The 20,073-nt window shown below is 34.4% G+C and overlaps 1 protein-coding gene across 1 annotated transcript in view; it reads left to right on the top strand.

The window, feature by feature from the left end:
* Wdr70 (WD repeat domain 70) overlaps positions 1 to 20,073 on the top strand; it is a 300,524-nt gene that overhangs the window by 72,631 nt on the left and 207,820 nt on the right. Inside the window, exon 8 of the mRNA XM_026401787.2 lies at positions 11,457 to 11,610. Within this exon, the coding sequence (XP_026257572.1) occupies positions 11,457 to 11,610 (154 nt within the window). The remainder of the gene's footprint in view (positions 1 to 11,456; positions 11,611 to 20,073) is intronic.

Here is a 20,073-nt window from a genome sequence, read left to right as displayed (position 1 = left end):
ATGGAGGAAGTTGAAATGTTGAACGATGACCCTGTTTTTTTTTCTTCTCCTAGCAGTTGCAGAGGTTTAGTTCTAATTCCCAGATCTTTAATCAATTTTGAATTGATTTTTGTGCAGGGTGAGAGAAAGGGATTTATTTTCTATCTTCTACATATGGATATCAAGTTTTGTCAGCATCATTTGTTAAAAAGTCTGTTTTTTACTCCTGCATATAGTTTTTTGCAATTTGTCAAGGATCAGATGATTCTCTTTGTCTACTTTTATTTCATTGCTCTGTGTATCTGTTTTTATGCTAGTACCATGCTGGCATAAAATTAGTATTAATGATGCTGCCAGCATTTTTTTTTCCTTCTTAGAATTGCTTTGGCTGTTTTGGGTCTTTTATTCTTTCAAACAAATTTTAGGACTTCTTCTTTTTTTTTTTTTAGTTTTGCGAAGAATGTCATGTGATGGGGATTGCATTGAATCTGTGTATTGATTTTGGTGATATGGCCATTTAAGCAATATTAAATTTCCTTATCCATGAACATGGGGGTCTTTTAAATTTCTTTAATGTTGAATCATTTGCATTGTAAAGGGCTTTCACCTTTTTGGTTTGATTTATGCCTGGATATTTCAATTTTTTTGAGGCTGTTGTGAATGGAATTTTTTTCCTGATTACATTTTTAGCCTATTCAGTATTGGTATGTAGGAAAGCAGTTAATTTTTGCATGTTGATTTTGTAACTTGCTACTTTGCTGAATGTATTTATTAGAAGTATTCAGGTGGTGATCTTTGGATTGTCTTAAGTATAGGAGAATATCATCTGCAAGCAGTGCAAATTTGACTTCTTCCTTTTCTGTTTAAAATTTTTGATATTGTCAGATTTGCCTTCCCTAGCCCCATGAGTCAGCCTCCTTATATCAGAAAACATTTGGCATTGGTTTTTTTGGGGATTGGCTAACTTCACTTAGCATTATCTTCTCCAATGCCATCTATTTACCTGCAAATGCCATGATTTTATTCTCTTTTATTGCTGAGTAAAATTCCATTGTGTATATTTGCCACATTTTTTTTTTTTATCCATTCATCCACTGAGGGGCATCTAGGTTGGCTCCACAGTTTAGCTACTGTGAATTGTGCTGCTATAAACATTGATGTGGCAGTGTCCCTATAGTATGCTGTTTTTAAGTCTTTGGGGTATAGACCGAGGAGATGGATAGCTGTGTCCTGTAGTGCAAGAATTAAAACTAAGAATCAATAAATGGGATGGAATCAAACTAAAGTTTCTTCTCAGCAAAAACAGAGAGCCTAAAAAAATATTTAAAAAAATATTTTTAGTTGTTGAAGGATGTGATATCTTTATTAATTTTTTTATGCGGTGCTGAGAATCGAACCCAGTGCCTCACACATGCTAGGCAAGCATTCTACCACTGATCTCCAGCCCTAGCCCAGTTGACTATTTTTGATAATATTTCTCTAATCCTCAGGAGACTTGAAACCTATTATTTAATTATTGAGACTTAGCTTATTTTTACTATGAAACTTGACTGTGAAATCACGTGAAGTGAGATCATATAAAGTGCTATTGAGAATTGTTAATCACCTTTATAAACAAGGATTGAATTTTAATGGAAATGAGATACTGTGGACTTTTAGGAAAATTGCATATAATCCTGGATAGAATTTTTTTTTTGTGGCTTTATTTTGTTTGACATGTTTTGTTTAAGGTTGCTCTTAGCATACTAATTTTTAGTCCGTTAAGCCCATAGGTGATAAATTTTTAATTAATTTTGCAATGGAAATCTATTTTGAAGTTTAAAATCTAAAATATTGTAGATTTATTTCAGACTAGAATAAATTAATATTTTCTGATATTCTTATATAAGAACCTGATGCTTCTACCTCATGCCTTTTGCTTTCTTGGCTTGTTCTTAGCACTGGGTTATCTTTTTCTCCCTCCCTCTTTCTCTCTTTCTCTCATAGTACTGATTACTGAGTGCTAAGAATGTGTGTGTGTATGTGTGTGTTTGTATACATGTATTATGTACACACTCACCCACCCACACCCACACACACTCTCCTTGAAAGGAACAGACTGTTTGATCAAATACTGTTAATTCTCCAATTTCTGCAGGTTCTTTATCCATGAATTCAGTTAATTACAGATCCAAAATATTTGGAAAAAATGATGTCTATACTGAATAATTTAGGCTTCCCGCCCTTATTGGAGGTAACAATAGTGACTACTTGTTTTAAGGGACGTGTTATGTGCCTTTTAAAATATATATTTTAATCCTTATTCCAGTTCTATAAATTAAGAATTATTCTTTTTTTTTTCCAGTGGAGGAAACCAGTACTCAGCAAAGTTATACAACCAAGCATGAACTCTATGACTCAGGAACAACTTGTGTAGTGCTGCCATTTAGTCTCATTTACTGATTTTCCATAAAAAAGGAGACCAAGTCTAGTAAAGTTGAAGGACTTGCTCATCATCAAACAGTTAGCTGAGAAAGGATTTGGATCCCTGGACTTCTGACTCACATTCCGGTGCACTTTTCACTACAGCAGGACACCTTGGCTCCTGAGCCCCAAGTGACATCCCCAGACAGCTGTGTTTATCTGTCTTGCATGTCCCAGCTTGTTTTGCTAGCCAAGCAAAAACTACTTAAAAGGATCCTCAATCTTCACCTTCCCACTCCCCTCCACTTACACTCAAATACTCCCCCTTGCCCCATGAATAACTTCACAGAAAAGAATTGTGCAATGTCACTAAGCCTTCTTCTGGTGTCAGAGTTATTCTCTGAGAGAACATTCACTTCCTCATGACTCCAGTTTACTGTCAGATTGGCTTTCCCTCTATTCTCTTTGATCCGAATCTTAGTTGTTTAGGCAGGAATTTGAGGAGCAGATGTTATACCACTTGAACAAGCCCTTTAATTCTCCTAGTACTGTGTCTAATGACTCTTAATCCTGTCCTTTTAACTCTGTGGCTAGCAGAGTTGAGAGCGAAGTGGGACAGGAATGGTGAGCTTGATGCTGAACATTTCCATTTCATTTTAATGTTGGCAAAGTAGAGAAGAGAGCACACGAAGGGCTCTGAGAGAAAGGGAAACCATTAGAAGTTTTCCTAAATAGTTAAGAAACAAAGTGATTATTAGTGTGGGATTGCTGAGATTTTAGGTTTCCCTTCAAGTGTGAATAGAACAATTTGGTAGAGCAATTTGAAATTAGAAATGGAACCACTGACTGTTTCTGTTCCCTCTTTTAAATTTTCCTGTTTTTTAGATTTTCATTTGCCTTTAAAAATAAAAATATCCACCAGAAAAAAACAGTGATCACTTATAGCACTCAATCTCTTATTGGTGAAGAAATGAATACTTTCTCAAATAGGAATACCATTCACAATGATATGCCCCGTGAACTAAGCAATTTGTTCCATTCTTACTTTAAAGACCTATTTGACTAGTTTGAACTTTCCAATGATCAAAGATCTGCTGTGTTTGTTTATATGTAAGTAACTAAATCAGACTCAAAAAAAAGGTTCTCATTTTCTCAGTTCCCTGATTCATTAACTGATGTTTCATATGTCAGTCAGGGTCTGATTAAGATAAAAGAATAGGATAAATCACATGTAATTTGAATAGGAAGTTTAATATAATTATTCCTGTATCGGGGGTTTAGAGTAATGAGGGATTAGTTGGTAAAAATTAAAGAGAACTCTTTATAATATGGGTATACCAGATAAAAGAAGCATCCCCTGCCTCTGGGGTAGAGATGGGGCATTTAAGAGCCTCTGAGATTGAAATCCAGATCTTTTCTGAGAAGACATGACAGTGGCTCACAGAATGAAGGGAAATGGCTGTGGTGCTGTGATGGCAGAATTTGCTAACAATCACCAGAGTCTGCTAGAGTACTGCCTGAGTGAGGTCTGGGGACGCTACTAGGTCCTGCTGAATACTGTGCACGTCAAAAGCCTGATGGTGCTGCAGCTGAATACTAGAAAAGCCATGTGAAAACAGAAGCTTGCCAAGAGAAGCACACTGGACTCTGGAAGGAAACCCCCTTCCTCCTACAGCATCTTTGCAGCTCCTTCTACTGATAAAGTTAGCATCATGCCAACTGGCAAAGTAAAAATATTTAAAGGGCCAAAAAATCCATGTTTGTAGAGCAGGTAGTGATGAGTGAATTTGGAGCTGAGAGACAGTAGATGGACAATTGGAAAATTGGTCAAACATATAATTTTATATCTTTGGACAAATTTAAATGTAACACCAATAAGTTACCTCCTAAGATGGTACATTTAAATTTGTAATCTTGGTTAGAATTTTGCTAAGGACCTTATTCTTTCCCAGTATTTTAGAAAGGATGCCATGAAGCCACAGGAGCTTTTCTTTTTTGGAAATCCTGGGCATATAACTCCAACCTTTGCTTTTCTAGGTTCCTTTCTCCTGGGCATCTGGTTTGAAACTTCAGATCCTTGTGTGCCTTGACATGCTGATCTTAGTCCTTATAGTGAAGTGCCTTGTACAAACATTCTAATCTTGGAGCCCACTCTAATCTTTCTTTGAATTGTCTTTGCCATTGAAACCAGTACTTTGAATCATTACCTTAAGAATTGCTTTTTGTTTTTTAGTCATCAGTGGACTTTATTTATTTATATGAGATGCTGAGAACTGAAACCAGTGCCTCACATGCTAGGCAAGTATTCTAGTAGAGCCACAACCCCATCCCTTAAGAATGACTTTAATTTTTTTTTTAAGTTATGGATAGACACATAGCTTTATTTAATTTATTTATTTGTATGTGGTGCTGAGGATTGAAACCAGTGCCTTACAATGCTAGGCAAGCACTCTACCACTGAGCCACAATCCCAACCTCAAGAATGGCTTTTTTGAAGAATAAATATTTCAAAAGCTACTAACTATATTTTCAGTGGTCAGTATATATTTGGGTTAGCTGTTTATAGCTAGTGGTGGCTGTGCAGAAAAATGGTTTAATTGATTAGTATCTGATTTGAATTTTGGAACCAGCCAGGAAGAATAATTTTATTGAGGTCTGATCAGATAAACATGAATTTTAGTTTTCTCTATATGTTCTGTTTCTAACAGAAAAAGTTGTCACCAGTTAATAATTAAAAAAAAATCCATTGATTCCTCAGCTTAGGAATTAAGAATTTAGAAAGTAAATGCAAATAAATTCACTTAAAATTTTGTTAAAATTATTCTTACTTTATTTTGAGATTGGTTTATTATTAGTATAAACAAACTTAACTAATTTTTAATTTTTTTTTTTTTGCAGTGTGTGGGGCATTGAACCCAGTGGTGCTTAATCACTGAGCCACATCTCCAACCCTTTCTTTTTTTCATTTTTTTAATATTTATTTTTTTAGGTGTAGTTGGACACAAATACCTTTATTTAATTTACGTATATGTGGTGCTGAGGATCGAACCCAAGGCCTTGCACATGCTAGGCGAGTGCTCTACCACTGAGCTACACCCTAACCCTTCTCCAACCCTTTTTTATATTTTATTTAGAGACAGGGTCTCCTTGAATTGCTTAGGGACTCCATAAGTTGCTCAGGCTGGCTTTGAATTTTCAATTCTCTTGCCTTAGCTTCTTAAGCCGCTGGGATTACAGGCATGTGCCACTGTACCTGGCCCCTGATTTTTAATTTTTGCTAAGACCAACATTTACAAAGAAAGTTATGATGACAGCTTTAAAATATGTCTTTTTTATTTTGGGGGGGAGAATTTTATATTTGGGGCTTGATTATTCTGTTGATTCTCCACCAGAATTCTTTGGCTTTTTGTGTTAAATATGTTACCATTTTATTGCTGTGATAGGAAAGTCAACTTAAAATGAAGAAAGGTTTATATTGGCTCAGGGTATCAGAGTTTTCAATCCATGGTCACTTGGCCCTATCACTGTGGTGGGGAGGGAGAGGGATATGAGAGAGAGAGAAAGAAAAGAAAGAATAAGAACACTGGTAGGTAGCATCATTGCCCAAATGAATTTTTTATGGATTTCATTAGACTTTCTTTTGTTTTACTTAATATTTCACTTTTCATGTATATTGTGAGGTAGTAAGGATTTTTTTTTTTTTAAATTTGTTGTTTTTTAGACAGTAGAGGTTTTTTTTTTTGTGTGTGTGGGGGGTGGTATTGGGGATTGAACTCAGGGCACTCAACCACTGAACCACATCCCCATCCCTGTTTTGTATATTATGTAAGACAGGGTCTCACTGAGTTGCTGAGGACCTCTCTGTTGCTGAAAGCTGGCTTTGAACTCAGTGATCTTTCTGCGTCAGCCTTCCTAGCTGCTCAGATTACATGCGTGCACTACCGCACCCAACCAGTAGAGTGTATTTTGATAATTATACATACATACAGTATAATTTATTCTAATTGGGATTTAATTCTTGTGATTGTACATATGTGGAGTTATGCCTCATGTATTCATATATAAACATAGGAAAGTTAGGGGGAATGGAAGTAGGAAAGACAGTGGAATTAATCTGATATAACTTTCCTATGTTTCATATATAAATACACAACCAGTAAGTATCTTCTGTTGATGAAACTACTTTATATTTATTTTACATTGTCTAAAGATATCACTCTACTATTCAATATACCAGGCATTGGCCACATGTGGCTATGTAAATTTAAATAAACTTAAATAGTTGTTACATTCGTGTGTTCTCTATTGCCATAACAAAATGCCTGAAGGCTGTGTACTTTATGGTTGTAGTTTATTGTGCTTTGCTTATTACACTGCACAGATACTGTGTTTTTTTACATATTGAAGGTTTGAGGTGACCCTATGTTGAGGAAGTCTGTTGGTACCTTTTTTCAGCAGCCTGTGCTCACTTCATGTATGTCACATTTTAGTAATTCTTGAAATGCTTCAAACATTTCCATTTTTATTCTTATCTGTTGTAGTGATCTGTGATCAATGGCCTTTGATATTACAATTATATTTGTTTGAGTGCTCTAAGAAATATGACTGTATAAGACAATAAACCTGGTAGATAAAAGTGTTCGTATTGCTCTACCAACTGGCTCTTCTACTGAGGCTTCCCTGTTCTCTGAGGCATTGCAATATTGAAATTAGGCCAATTAATAAATGTTCAAGTAAAAGGAAAAGTTGTAAGTATCTTACTTTAAATCAAAAGCTAGAAGTTATTAAGTCAAATTAAAAACTGAGATAGGCTGAAAGCTAGGCCTCTTGCCCCAAGTTGCCAATTATGAATACAAAGGAACAGTTCTTGCAGGAAATTAAATGTGCTACTTGTGTGAACATACAATGCAATAACTTTTTTTTTTTTTGGCCTCTGAGGGTAGATTTTGCCTTAACCCTTACCCCCCCAATATATTTTACTTCAAACTATACATACTCCTACTTCATTGAGTAGGACTAACTACAGGTTGAATATTCCTTATCTGAAATTCCTGGGACACAGTATTTTAGATTTCTGATTTTTTACACTTTTGAATATTTTCATATGCTTATTGAGATATCTTGGCTCTGGGACCCAGGTCTGAACATAAAGTTAATTTATATTATGATCATGGCTGGGAGAGTAATAAGTTAATATGTCCCTAAAGGGTCCTACTGATAGGCTGGCCTTGGGCTTTTGAAAAAGCGTAATAGTTGTGACTCTATACAGTCTAATGATTCACCATGTCTTCCGTATTCTCTTTCTTTGCGACTTTGAATGTGTAATAATTGGTAAGGAAGCAGACAGCAGTCTGAGCAAAGCAAATATGTACAAAGAGGAAAAACAGAAAAAGTATGAGTAACTCTGGAATTAAAACTATGAGGCAGCAGAAAATTTAAATAAACAGAGTGGGAGGAACAGAGGGAATTAACTGGAAGTAACAGAAGCAGTGGAAGCAGAGGCAGAATATTTGAGATGTATAATGGTAAAGCGGAGTTGGGAGCAGTAGCTACTAAAGGGTAATTGCTGGAGTTACTCTTTGGGCCATCAGAGCAGTTGTTATATTACTAAAATTGCTGAATGAAGAAGAGTTCTTTGTGAGGCTGGGTTGAGCAGCTCTTTTGATCATTCCTTATTCCTGGTGATCTCATTTGATCTTCAACCCCTGAGTAAATAAGTGATCTCTAAGGTAAATTAACTTTTTCTCTGTGGTTTGTTCCCTGACAGAGCCATAACCCCAATACTAATAGACTTTTATTTCTGGTCTTTTTGGTGCTTATGAATATTTGGCCACGTTTATGTTTTCTGTTTGATAATATACATTGTTCTGCTTGAATGTTTCTGGTTAAATTATTCTTCAATGAATAAAATTTTACCTTGTATAGTATAAAATCCCAGATTAATTTAGTAATGGGTAGAATTTTTCACATATTTCTTAAAAATAATTATTCATATTTGAGCATCAAAAAATTTTAAGCCATAAAACTTATTACATGTACTTTACTTTCTTAGTTTACCTTGAGAACTTTCTAGTCTTGAGGATTACATTGTACTGAAAAATACGAAAGTTTCCTCATTGGATGTCCTTTCGGTTGGATTGAGGGCCTTAAGGTAAAATTGCCTCAGATGTCTCTCCTTTTTATATTTTTCAAGTTAAAACATGACATTTAGAAAATATATTGATTTAATGTCATAGCTTGATGACTAATCATAAAATGAACACATCCCTATAATTGCTGCTCAGTTCAAACACATGGTTTATATCTGCAGCAGACACTTATTTCCCAGATAATACTTCTGCCCTGTTTATCCTGACTCCTTAACAAAGCTATAGATTACTTTAGTTTGCGTTTGAATGTTACTTAAAATGGAGAAATGCAGCCCATTCTTGTCTGACTTCTTTAACTTGATTATATTTGTAATATTTATCCATATTGTATATGGCAGAAATTTGTTTTTATTTTAATTGCTACACTGTGTTCCACTGTATAAATATACATCTACTTACTATTTTCTGCTGACTTTTGAATTGTTTCCAGTTTAGTGCTACTATGACTAGTTTTGTTGTGAATACTCTCCTGTATATCTTTGGGAACATATATTTGCATTTCTACTAGTATATATTTATAGGGAAGTGCTAGGTCATAGGTTGTGCATGTATTCTGCTTTAGTAGGTGCTTTCTAACAGATTTTGAAAGTGATTATAGTAGTTTACTCTCCTGCCCATAATCAACAAAAGTTAACCTATATTCTTGCTAACACTTTGTATTGTTAAAACTTTCTAAATTTTAGTCCTTTTGGTGGGTACATAGTGGTATCTCATTCTATTCTTATTTTGAGTTTTCCTGATGAAAAATTGGATTGGGCAAGTTTTTATAATATGAAAAGTTATTTGGATAGTCTTTGTCCAATATTTAAATATTTTGACCATTTTTTCTATCGTTTTTTTTTTACCATTTTATGAGTCTTTTTATGAGTTTTTAATTTTTTGACTTATTTAGAGGTTTTTTTATGAATTATTTTATGATTTTTTCTATTTTTTTTATGATTTTATGAGTTGTTTTGTTTTAATTTTCATTGTGAATTTGAGGACTTTTATCATTTGACTAATAGGCACATCTTCACTCTCAACCAGTAACTTGTTATTTCAATATCTTTTCAGAAATGTAAGTTCCTACTTTTGATGAAGTTAAAATTTGTAATCCTTTTTTTTTTGTGCAGTGTTTAAGAAAATATTTCCTTAATCCAATGCCATTGATCTTATCTTCTAGAAGTTTAATTATATTACCTTTAGAAGTAATAATGAAGGCATACATTGTATTTGAAATTGATTTTTATGTTTGGTATAAAATAGGGACTAATATTTGTTTATTTTAGTTATCTAGCTATTCAATTATTCTAACATCATTTAGCTGAAAAGAGTTTTTCTCATCACCTTTGTCATAAATCAAGTGGTATTTTTCTTGTCATATTGCACTGGCAAGGATCCCTTTGATATGTTGAATAGAAGTAGTGAAAATAAATCTTTTTCTTTTGTTTCTGGTGTTATTGAAAGACAAGCTTTTGACCTGTCAACATTAAGGGAGATTTTTGTTATAGTTTTTTTAAATGATAATCTATCAGATTAATAATATTCCCTTTTCTTCCCAATTTGTCAGGATATTTTTTTTTTTTTTTTTTTTTTTATGCTTCTTTTTTTTTTTTTTTTTTTTATTTATTTATTTATTTATTTTTTTTTATTGGTCGTTCATAACATTACATAGTTCTTAATACATCATATTACACGGTTTGATTCAAGTGGATTATGAACTCCCGCTTTTAACAGGATATTTTAAAACTTTGCAAATGGACACTCAAAATTTTAAATAAAAATATTTTCCATGCAATATTTTATCATTTTTGAGGGCTTGGCTCGATAAGTTTTGATATTTGCACCACTCAAAATAAGAGAAAGAACATATTCATCATTCCAGAAAATTCTCTTGATCCCCTTTTCAATTCATGTTCTTCTTCCTCATAAAGGGAAGTATTTTCCCCCCCTCTTTCTGGGAATTGAACCTAGGGCCTCATGCATGCTAGGTGAGCACTCTACCTCTGAACTATATCCCTAGCCCTCTTTATTTTATTTTAAAATAGAGTCTTGCTAAGTTGCCCCTGCTGGCGTACAATTTGTGATCCTATCTCAACCCCCCAAGAAGCTGGGATTAAAGGTGTGTGCCACCATGCTTGGCACTTTTTGGCTTTTATTGATACAGTACTTTCCTTTATTTGACTTTATATAATTGGAATTATGTATTTTGTATGTTTTTATTTCGTTCAATTAAATATTTGAGATTCATCTGTGTCATAGCATGTATTTTCATTGCCTGAATATGCCATATGTATAAACTACATACACAATGTATAAAATATACAAATTGGATATTGTTTCCAGTTTTGAGCTATAATAAGACTGCTTTGAACATTTTTTTCTTGTATAAGCCTTTTTGTGATTTATGAATATACCTAGAAATAGACCTAGTGGGTCATAGGATAGATGCATGTTTAACTGTATATGGAACTGCTAAATAGTTCTCCAGCATGGAGACTGGGTAGGCTGGGATCCAGGATATAGTTGGTATAATTTTTCTTGGGCTGGAAGAGTTTAATTTTTACCACTTTAATTGAAGAGTAGGAAGAGAGGAGTTCAGGGACAGATGAGTATATAACATTAATGAGAGGAAGTCAAGGTAATTATTTATTTCTTCTGGAAAAGAGGCAGATGATTCAACAGCTGATAGAGGACAATTGGTTGGGTTGAATGTAAGGTAAGTCCAGAAGGTTGTAATAGATTGCTGTGGAGAGTGGGAAGGGGAAACTAACTTAATATCCAGTGTGTGTTGAGGGTCTATTTGAGGTTGTTATTCCTGATTTGTAGAATTATCAATTTGTACAATTGTATAGCCTTTTTCTTGTGGCAGTGCTTAGTGTAGTGAAAGTGTAAACATTATGCTCAGTGTCTCACCAGAGTATTTTTTTGTTTTGTTTTGCATAGTCATCAGATCAAGTCATTACAGTACAGTAACACAGGAGACATGATTCTTGTTGTATCTGGAAGCTCACAGGCCAAGGTGATTGATAGAGATGGTTTTGAAGTAATGGAATGTATAAAGGGAGACCAGTATATTGTGGACATGGCCAACACAAAGGTAAGCATTTAACAGAATATTTTAATGAATTCAATTCAGCACACATTTATATTAAAAACTTATTTGAGTTGACCTGTAAAATTCATTACAAAAGTTTGTGTCTTTAAACAACAATGTATTATTTCTCATTATTTTATAAATTGATTTATTGGAAGGTTCTTCTTTCTGTAGTGTTGTCTGGATGATCAGATGGCTACAGGGTTCAAGATTGACTCACTTACATGGCTTATAGCTGGAACACTGTCCTATGTCATTTCTTTCTTTCTTTTCCTCTTTACTACTCCCAAACACACCCCTGTTGTGCACTCAGATGCTCTTTTACTCTTGCTCTCAATCTTACTCTTGCTGTCACTCTCTATTTTTCACTTGTTTAGTTCAGGCCTTTTCACAGTGGGGTTTGAGGTAATTGATGGCTGGTTTCTATGAAGAATGAACACGGAAACTGTAGATTTCTTAATGTCTGGCTTTAGATTTTCATATCATAGAACCAGCCCAAATTTGGAGGAAGGAAAGGGAGACTTTGCTATATGATGGGTGAATGACAAGATCAGACTGGAAAATATCACGTGGGATGGAGATACTGATGCAGCCAATATTGGCAACACAGTCTGCCAGCTATTTGATCTAGGTTTTAAGACGAGAAGAAAGAGAGTCTCATTAGCCTTTTTTGATAAAGATTTTAAATAGGATAATGATATCTTAAAAATAATGTACAAATATCAGTCAACTATAGTTACAATTAATGCTATACAACTTATTTTGTGAAACAATGGTTGTTTATTCTTGCTAATGTGTCTTTGGATTGACTGGGTTGGGCTGCATGCTGTAGATGAAGTTTAGGTCTGTTCCATGCATCTTGGTTCTTCCTTAGACCAGTGGACTACTATATAAATAGTGAAGTTCTCAGTGATGGCACAAACACAGGGAAATCACCAACTTTGGAAGTACATTTCAAGCCTTTGCTTATTTCATATCCTCTAACATTCCACCAGCTGAAGAAAACCCCATGGTTGTGGCTAATTTCAATAGACTGGAGAAATTTGCCCAAGTATATAGTGAGAAGAACTGTATTATGTGAAAAAGGGTGTAGATGTTGGAAGCAGTTATAGATTGGGAATAGTAGTGTCGTCTACTGCAGAGGATGTGGTTGATGCACAATTCTGAGTCTTCATTTTCATTCTTACTTTTACTTTTTTCCCCCTTCCTGCAAACTATTTACTTTCAATACGCTAATTTTCATGGCTTGTGCCTAAATCAAGATCTTGTATGAGATTGGATTTTCTCATATGCATATGTGTACATATGTATATCTGTGTGTATACACACACACACACACACACACACACACACACACACAGGATTGAATTCAGGGGTTCTTTACCACTCAGATACGTTTCCATCCATTTTCATTTTTTATTCTGAGACCAGGTCTTGCAACTTAAGTTGCCCAGGCTAGCCTCAAACTTGAGCTCCTCCTGCCTCAACCTCCTGAGTTACTGGGATTATAGGCTTGTGCCACTATGCCCAGCTGTGGATTCCATATTTGTAAAATTGCCTACTTGGTCCTTTTACCTCTGAATCAATGCTCATGACACTTTCATAGTCACTTATGGATATATGCTTGCACAGAATGGCACAAAATTTGAGTTTGAACAAGATGACACTCATTTTGTTTCAGCTCTCATACTGTAATCAAGTATTCTTTTTATGCCTGCTTCATGTCATGCTTTCATTTTCTTGCTTATTATTGGTGATTTTGCTACCAAGCATACTGCTGAAGTGCTGTAGTGCTGTCTTGTGTTTCCAAGTGCAAGGAGTATGTGATGTTTCTTATAGAGAAAATACATGTATTAGAGAACGTTCACTTAGGCATAAACTATAGTGCCCTTGACTGTGAGTTCAATATTAATGAATCAACAATATATATTAAGTCAGGTGTCCTTAAAATTTGTAGTTATGGTAGACAATCCTTCTAAGAAAGTATGAGGAAGGGGATTTTTTTTTTTTGCCAGTCTCTAAATTCTTCTTAATTATTTTAGTTACCCTGGCTTTTTATGTTATAAAAAGGCTAAGACTTTATGGATTTAAATTTTTTTTTTAAAAGAGAGAGTGAGAGAGGAGAGAGAGAGAGAGAGAGAGAGAGAGAGAGAGAGAGAGAGAATTTTATTTATTTTTTAGTTCTCGGCGGACACAACATCTTTGTTGGTATGTGGTGCTGAAGATCGAACCCGGGTTGCACGCATGCCAGGCGAGCGCGCTACCGCTTGAGCCACATCCCCAGCCCTGGATTTAAATTTTACTTAAGAAAGTTTCAAGAAGAAAAGAATCTGATTGGTCCTGTATCTGACTCTTTCTGCCTTCTCAGACTTATACCAAAAATCTCGGTAGAAATGCAGGAAAGCAAAAAATATAAGTTATTTGCCAATATACAAAAAACTACTATATAGTGTAATTTATATATTGTAACTTACCCATGCTGCCAATATTATCTGTGTTTTAATTTCAAACCCATGGTTTATTTTTCTTTCTACATTTCACAAAAGCAAATGTAATTAATTGACTACTTATCTAGGAAATGATACAGATATCTTAATAATAGTCATTGGTTTGAGTGATGGGTTTTAGTAATGCAAATAGTATTATTTGAAAATAGACAATTTCATATTGTACTTTAAAAACAAACTTTTAAGTCTCTTTTCTGATTCTAAGAGAAATTAGTAATTTGAAGTTTTACTGGAAAATTCAATGAATAGAATCTTAAAGATTTTAGATATTTGATCTATCATGATAAATATTATATAATTTAAATGAAAACAACCTTTTGTAATTATATTGTCAAATTTTTGTATTCTTAGGACTTGTTTCTCTAAAATTATTTAAATCATTTATGTTTATGAATATGTAAATATGTGTTTATATTTTAAGAGTATTGTACGAGTACAGAACTACTTTTTGCTATTAGATACTATAACAGTGCATTATAGTTACACTTTTTACAAATAAAATGTAATGGATATCTTATAGTAATTCCTGTTGAATATAGAAAATGTGAAAAATAGAAAATAAGAGAAATTATTCATAATTCACTTAAATATAATCACCATTAAAATTTAAGTTTCTATGTCTTTTATTTCTATGTTTTTCTATGAAAGATGTTTTTGGCTCACATAGAACCTTTGTCACTGATTGCTTGTAGTCATGTTTTTGCATTTTACAGTCTTAGAAATTATGTGCAGATGCCTCAGGGACTACGGAGGAGTGTATGGGAATGAGGTGTAGGGGCCTTCTATGTCAGCCAAAAATTCCAATTTTTTCTGTCTTATATGTTGGAGTTTTCCATAAGTTTTTCTTTGAAAGTCAATTTTGCTGATGCTGATGGGTTGTGTCTTGGCAGAAGAGCGCTTGCCTAGCACGTGTGAGTCGCTGGGTTCGATCCTCAGCACCACATAAAAATAAATAAATAAAATAAAGGTATTGTGTTCAACTACAACTAAAAAAATATTTAAAAAAATATGAAGACCAATGGTCTGCAGATTATGGAATATATGATTATTTTTTCTAGGAAAATGGCACATAACTTCTTCAACTTTGAGTGGATAGAAAAGTGGGACAAGAATATGCAGGAATCATCTTATAATCAACCTTTGAACCATTCAAAAGCATTATTTAAAAACTGTAATTATAATGTCATCTAAAAGTCATTTACCCTAAATCAGAGTTTTTATACATTGCTTCCAGTCGGGAAGTATTTTCCTCTATTACTTCCAACTGTTTGGCACACACTTTGCTTGAAATTCATATGGGACTCTTTGGCCTCGAACTCATAAATTTGTGACTATTAAGTCAGTTATTCCTATAAATCACAACTCCATAACTAATCAACTTTTTAATTAAGTTAAAATCGAAGATATTTTAGTAGGTCACTAGTAAATGAATACTTTAATGGTAATAATCTTATAATCTCATTATTAAGCTTTGGGTTTTTTTTTTGTTTTCCCCCCCAGGTTTTTAATATAACTTTCATGTTTTCTAAAAGTTTATATGTACCTTGCAGGAAACAGAAAAATACAAGTAAAGAACAAAGTCGTCCAGTTATAAGCAGTTTAATTGTATATATCCTTCCAGGGCCAGTGTGTACATACAAAACATCCTATTTTTGTGAATGAGGTTGTAGTGTATATTGTGGTTTCCCACACATCATGAATATTTGCCAATTCAAAACCCCAAAGTTACATGAATGTTTTTGATAAACAAGAATACACTGTACCAACTCAATTTGTTAGAAAATATTGTAATCTGGTGTTCTTGGGGAGAAAAATTTCACTGAGGATAGAAATGGCAATAAGTCTCTAGGTGGATGTATTGGCAGAGTTACAACTAAAGTAATGTATTCTCTCTCTTTTTTAAAAAAAATATTTAGTTTTTGGTTGTAGTTGGACACAATACCTTTATTTTATTTATTTATTTTTATGTGGTGCTGAGGATTGAACCTAGGGTCGTGCATGTGCTAGGCGAGCGCTCTACCACTGAGTCACAACCCCAGCCCCCCTCCCCCACAATGCATTCTCTTAATACTCAATTTAGGGGGATGAAGCTGTGGCTCATTGTTAGAGCGCTTGCCTAGCATGTGTGAAGCACTGGGTTCAATCTTCAACATCATAATAAATAAATAAATAAATAAATAAATAAAGTAAAGTTATATTGTGTCCATGTTAAAATAAATAAAAATAAAAAAATAAAAGACACACAGGGCTTCTTTATAAAAATACTCAATTTAAAATGAGGCATAAAACAACAGAGTACACCAAACATAATATTTCTAAGAGAATTTATTATCAGATTTCTATTAATAAACTATGAGCAAGAAGGCAAATTCCCAGTGAATTACAGTATGTCTATAGTGTAGCCAGATGATGCACACACATAAATGGCTCACATAAATATGCAAATGCTTGCACTTGCTTCTATCTTTCCCTTTGTGTTTCCTTCTGCCCCTTTGCTGCCAGTTCAATGAGCAAGTCCCGATATACACTGCCCAGAGGTATAACAAGTCTATGTCTCAAAATACATCTTTTCTATCAGTTATACAATATCTACAGGTTGGCTAATTCATTACCTCTACTTTTGTGGTACATTGTCACCTCAGGACATTAGAAAGCTTAGATATTGTGAAATAAAGTATGAACTTTGTGCACAATAAATACAAGTACTTTACCAGAAATGCACATACAGATCTATATTTATAATGTAAAGCTGTCTTCCAGATATGGAGATACTATTAAGTTTGGTTTTTCAGTTCATCTAGCGTTGATATTAATTAAGTGTCCTTCTCCAGGATTGTCTCCAACCCCTTTTCACCATCAAGTTCTTTTGTGCTGTTTGTTTCTTGATTAAGAAGACTGAAGTAAAGAAAGCAGATTTCAGGGGATGCCAGCAGAAGAGATTCTAAAAGTATGGGAAGAATTTGACATGAGGGAGTATGTACTGCTGGTTTTGAAGATAGAATGAGAACTTGTGAGTGCTGAATTTGGATACATAGCTAAGGATGTTTCTAAGCAGTGTTGAGGGTGTTGTTCATTTTCTTCTTGTTACTTATGAAATATGAGAGAAGAAAGGTAAACTTAGGGAAGTCTTACTAAAAGGGAACGAAAACTAGACAGTTTGGTTTACTTTTAGTGTATCCAGATGGGTGTGTATAGAGAAAAAAAACAGTGTGGCTGTAGAACTCCAGAAAGACCAAAAGGTAAGAAGAATCATCTACACTATGGTCTTTTCCAAGAAATTAAGGGTGTGTCTCACAGATCTTCCTAACCAAACCAAGTGACTTCTAGGAAACTTAAAGGCATTGCTCCTTAGCCATTTCAACAAGATCTATGGGCAAAGAAGAGACTTTTGCAAACATTTGTGGGCATGGCTTTTGTCTAGTGGAATTCAACTTGAGAAAGATTTTCCTTTGCCAGTTTTTAAGATGGGGAGGAATTCATGTGTCAAGAAATGCATAAGCCTTCTAGAAGCTAAGAGCAGTCCCCAGCTGATAGACAGCAATAAAATGAGGCTCTCAGTCTTGCAACCACAAGGAATTTGTATCCTGCCAACAACCTGCCAACAACTTGGAAGTAGATTCTCTTCAAAACTTTTCAGAAAGGAATGCTATCCTGCTAACATTATGAATAAATTTGGGGTGTTTTAAGCCCCTAAGTTTATGGTCCTTTGTTACACAGTAATAGTAAACTAACACAGTTTTCCAAAATCAAAAATAGTAAGTAATGATGAAAATCCCTGAAGAGGTAGTAGGGATTGTGACCAAGCTTAAGAACAGAGGTTAGTTGTGGGTGGGAGAAAGGATGTTTTCCCATTGGGAACGAAGAGGTAAGGATGGGCACATTTGCTTATAGGCAGTGTCTCCACATTGGGAATGGAAAGTATCACCATCTTCTGGCAGTCCTTTCCTAGTTTAGTGTTGAAAGATGGCATGATGGATCATGAACACTTAGAAAAACTGCTCATGGTTGTGAGAGAAAAATTACTAGAAGAATTGTGGGACCATTAAGGGCCACAGATTATAAATTTGTAGACAATTAATCTGTATATTCATGTCATATTCTTGAATCCTATTTAGGATTCAGGGTGTTTGGATTGGATCAGTGATGGAGGAATTGAAGTCCAACAATAGGAGATTTAGGATTAAGGTTCAAAAATAGTTGAAGTTTAGGATATTGAAAATACAAAAAGTTCAGGAGCTGGAACATAAGTGGCTATGTGGGCCAATAAATGGAATATCTAGAACCCAGAGAATATCTGGTGATCTATAATTGTTAACTCAATAAATACTAAGAGCTCATGATTTCAGAAATCATTTGTGACAATGGCAGAATTAGCCATAGTTAGGGCTGATGAAATATGTTAAGAATAGGTCATTGAAAGTGAGTAGGTCAAAGATGATGAGATTTATCTTTTTGATGTATTTAAATGGCTATTAAAATTGCTCAGAATTTAGAAGTACTTGGATTTTAGAGTCTTGATTGATGGAAGGAGATGACTAAGAGTAATGGATTATGTAGGGGTAGGCAAATTATGACCTGTGCACCCAATCCAGTCTTCACCTTGTTTTTGTAATTAAAAGTTTTATTACATAGCCTTTTTCATTAATTTATCATTGTGTGCCTCCTTTTGTACTCACTTCAGTGGTAGAATTGAGTACTAGCAACCAAGACCAGGTGGCCCACAGAACCTAAAATACTTGGTATTTGACTCTTTGGAGAAAAATGTATGCTGGTTCCTGAATCAATACTATGAACATTAACTCCCCAGTGGAATGTACTCACACAAAAGTTTGCTTATAGTTTCAAGAAGTTTGGCAATTCCTAAAAGCTTGTGAATGGACTCTGCTCAAGAAGATCAAAGTGTAGTCTCTCCTGCATTTCATCTCCTCATAGGAGTTGGCTCTGTTAATTAACTCACCATGCCAAAGACATGGATACTTTCATTTTGAGGATCATGGAACCTTACATTATTCTGTGACTACAAATGGCATTCTAGCCTGAAGCTGTTTTATAACTATTGTCACAAGAGATACATAGTTTAGTACGGATCAGCACCTGTATTGTGTGTGTAGGAAAGAGTATTGGTCATGGATAAATAATGCCCTCTTTATGCAAAGCAAGGCATATTATGAGAAACAAATAGTCAATTCTTTCTTTGGGGCTATTTCCAGTTAGGGCTGTTAAATAAAGGGATTTTTTTTGAAGGGCCTATATTTAAATAAAGAGGGAGAGAGAAAAACTAGTTTATTTTATGAAAAAGTGTTTTAGTCACTAACTATTCTTTAATAGGTGTCACTTTAAATTTTTTTTTCCACAAATGTTGGCCTTGGTACTGAATCTGTTTAGATCCATTTAAGAATCCTTAGTTGAACTTCATTTTGTTATGACTTATTTTGGTCACTGTTTTCACACAGGGCCACTTAACATTCCCACTGCCTTTGTCATGGTCCTATCTTTACAAACAAGAAACAGCATTCACAGTCTTTTGGATTATTTTTCAATTTAACCTACTATCTGTGTTCTTATTCTTTGTTCTTAATAGTGAAGGTGTCTCTTTATTTTAACATCTTCTGTAATAAGGTTGTTTTTTTATAGTTCTCTTAAAAATGCTTTTTATATTCCAAGATGCTATTCGCCTCTTATCAACAAATTCCAGTAAAAGGTCTGTGTTCTGAGGTTTGCCTTCAGGGTCAGGATGTTGGGTTGCTATTTGAACAGAGAAAAGAAAGTAAGCTTTGAAGGACCAAATGGAGTAGCAGCCATCTAAAGAGTCCCTGAGTCTGGGAGTAAGAAGAGGGAATTTGGTAAACCAGGAACTGACTGGGAGGTAAGCAGACTGTGCCTCAGATTAAGAGATCAGGCAGGGATGTCCATGGAGATGGAGTTAAATTAAGCAGAGGAGAGGAATTAAGAGAGTGGA

This window comes from Urocitellus parryii, chromosome 1 (assembly GCF_045843805.1).
Source record: "Urocitellus parryii isolate mUroPar1 chromosome 1, mUroPar1.hap1, whole genome shotgun sequence".
Classification (NCBI taxonomy): Eukaryota; Metazoa; Chordata; class Mammalia; order Rodentia; family Sciuridae; genus Urocitellus; species Urocitellus parryii.
The sequence above is the reverse complement of the archived record's forward strand: the minus strand, read 5'-3'. Positions and strand labels throughout refer to the sequence as shown.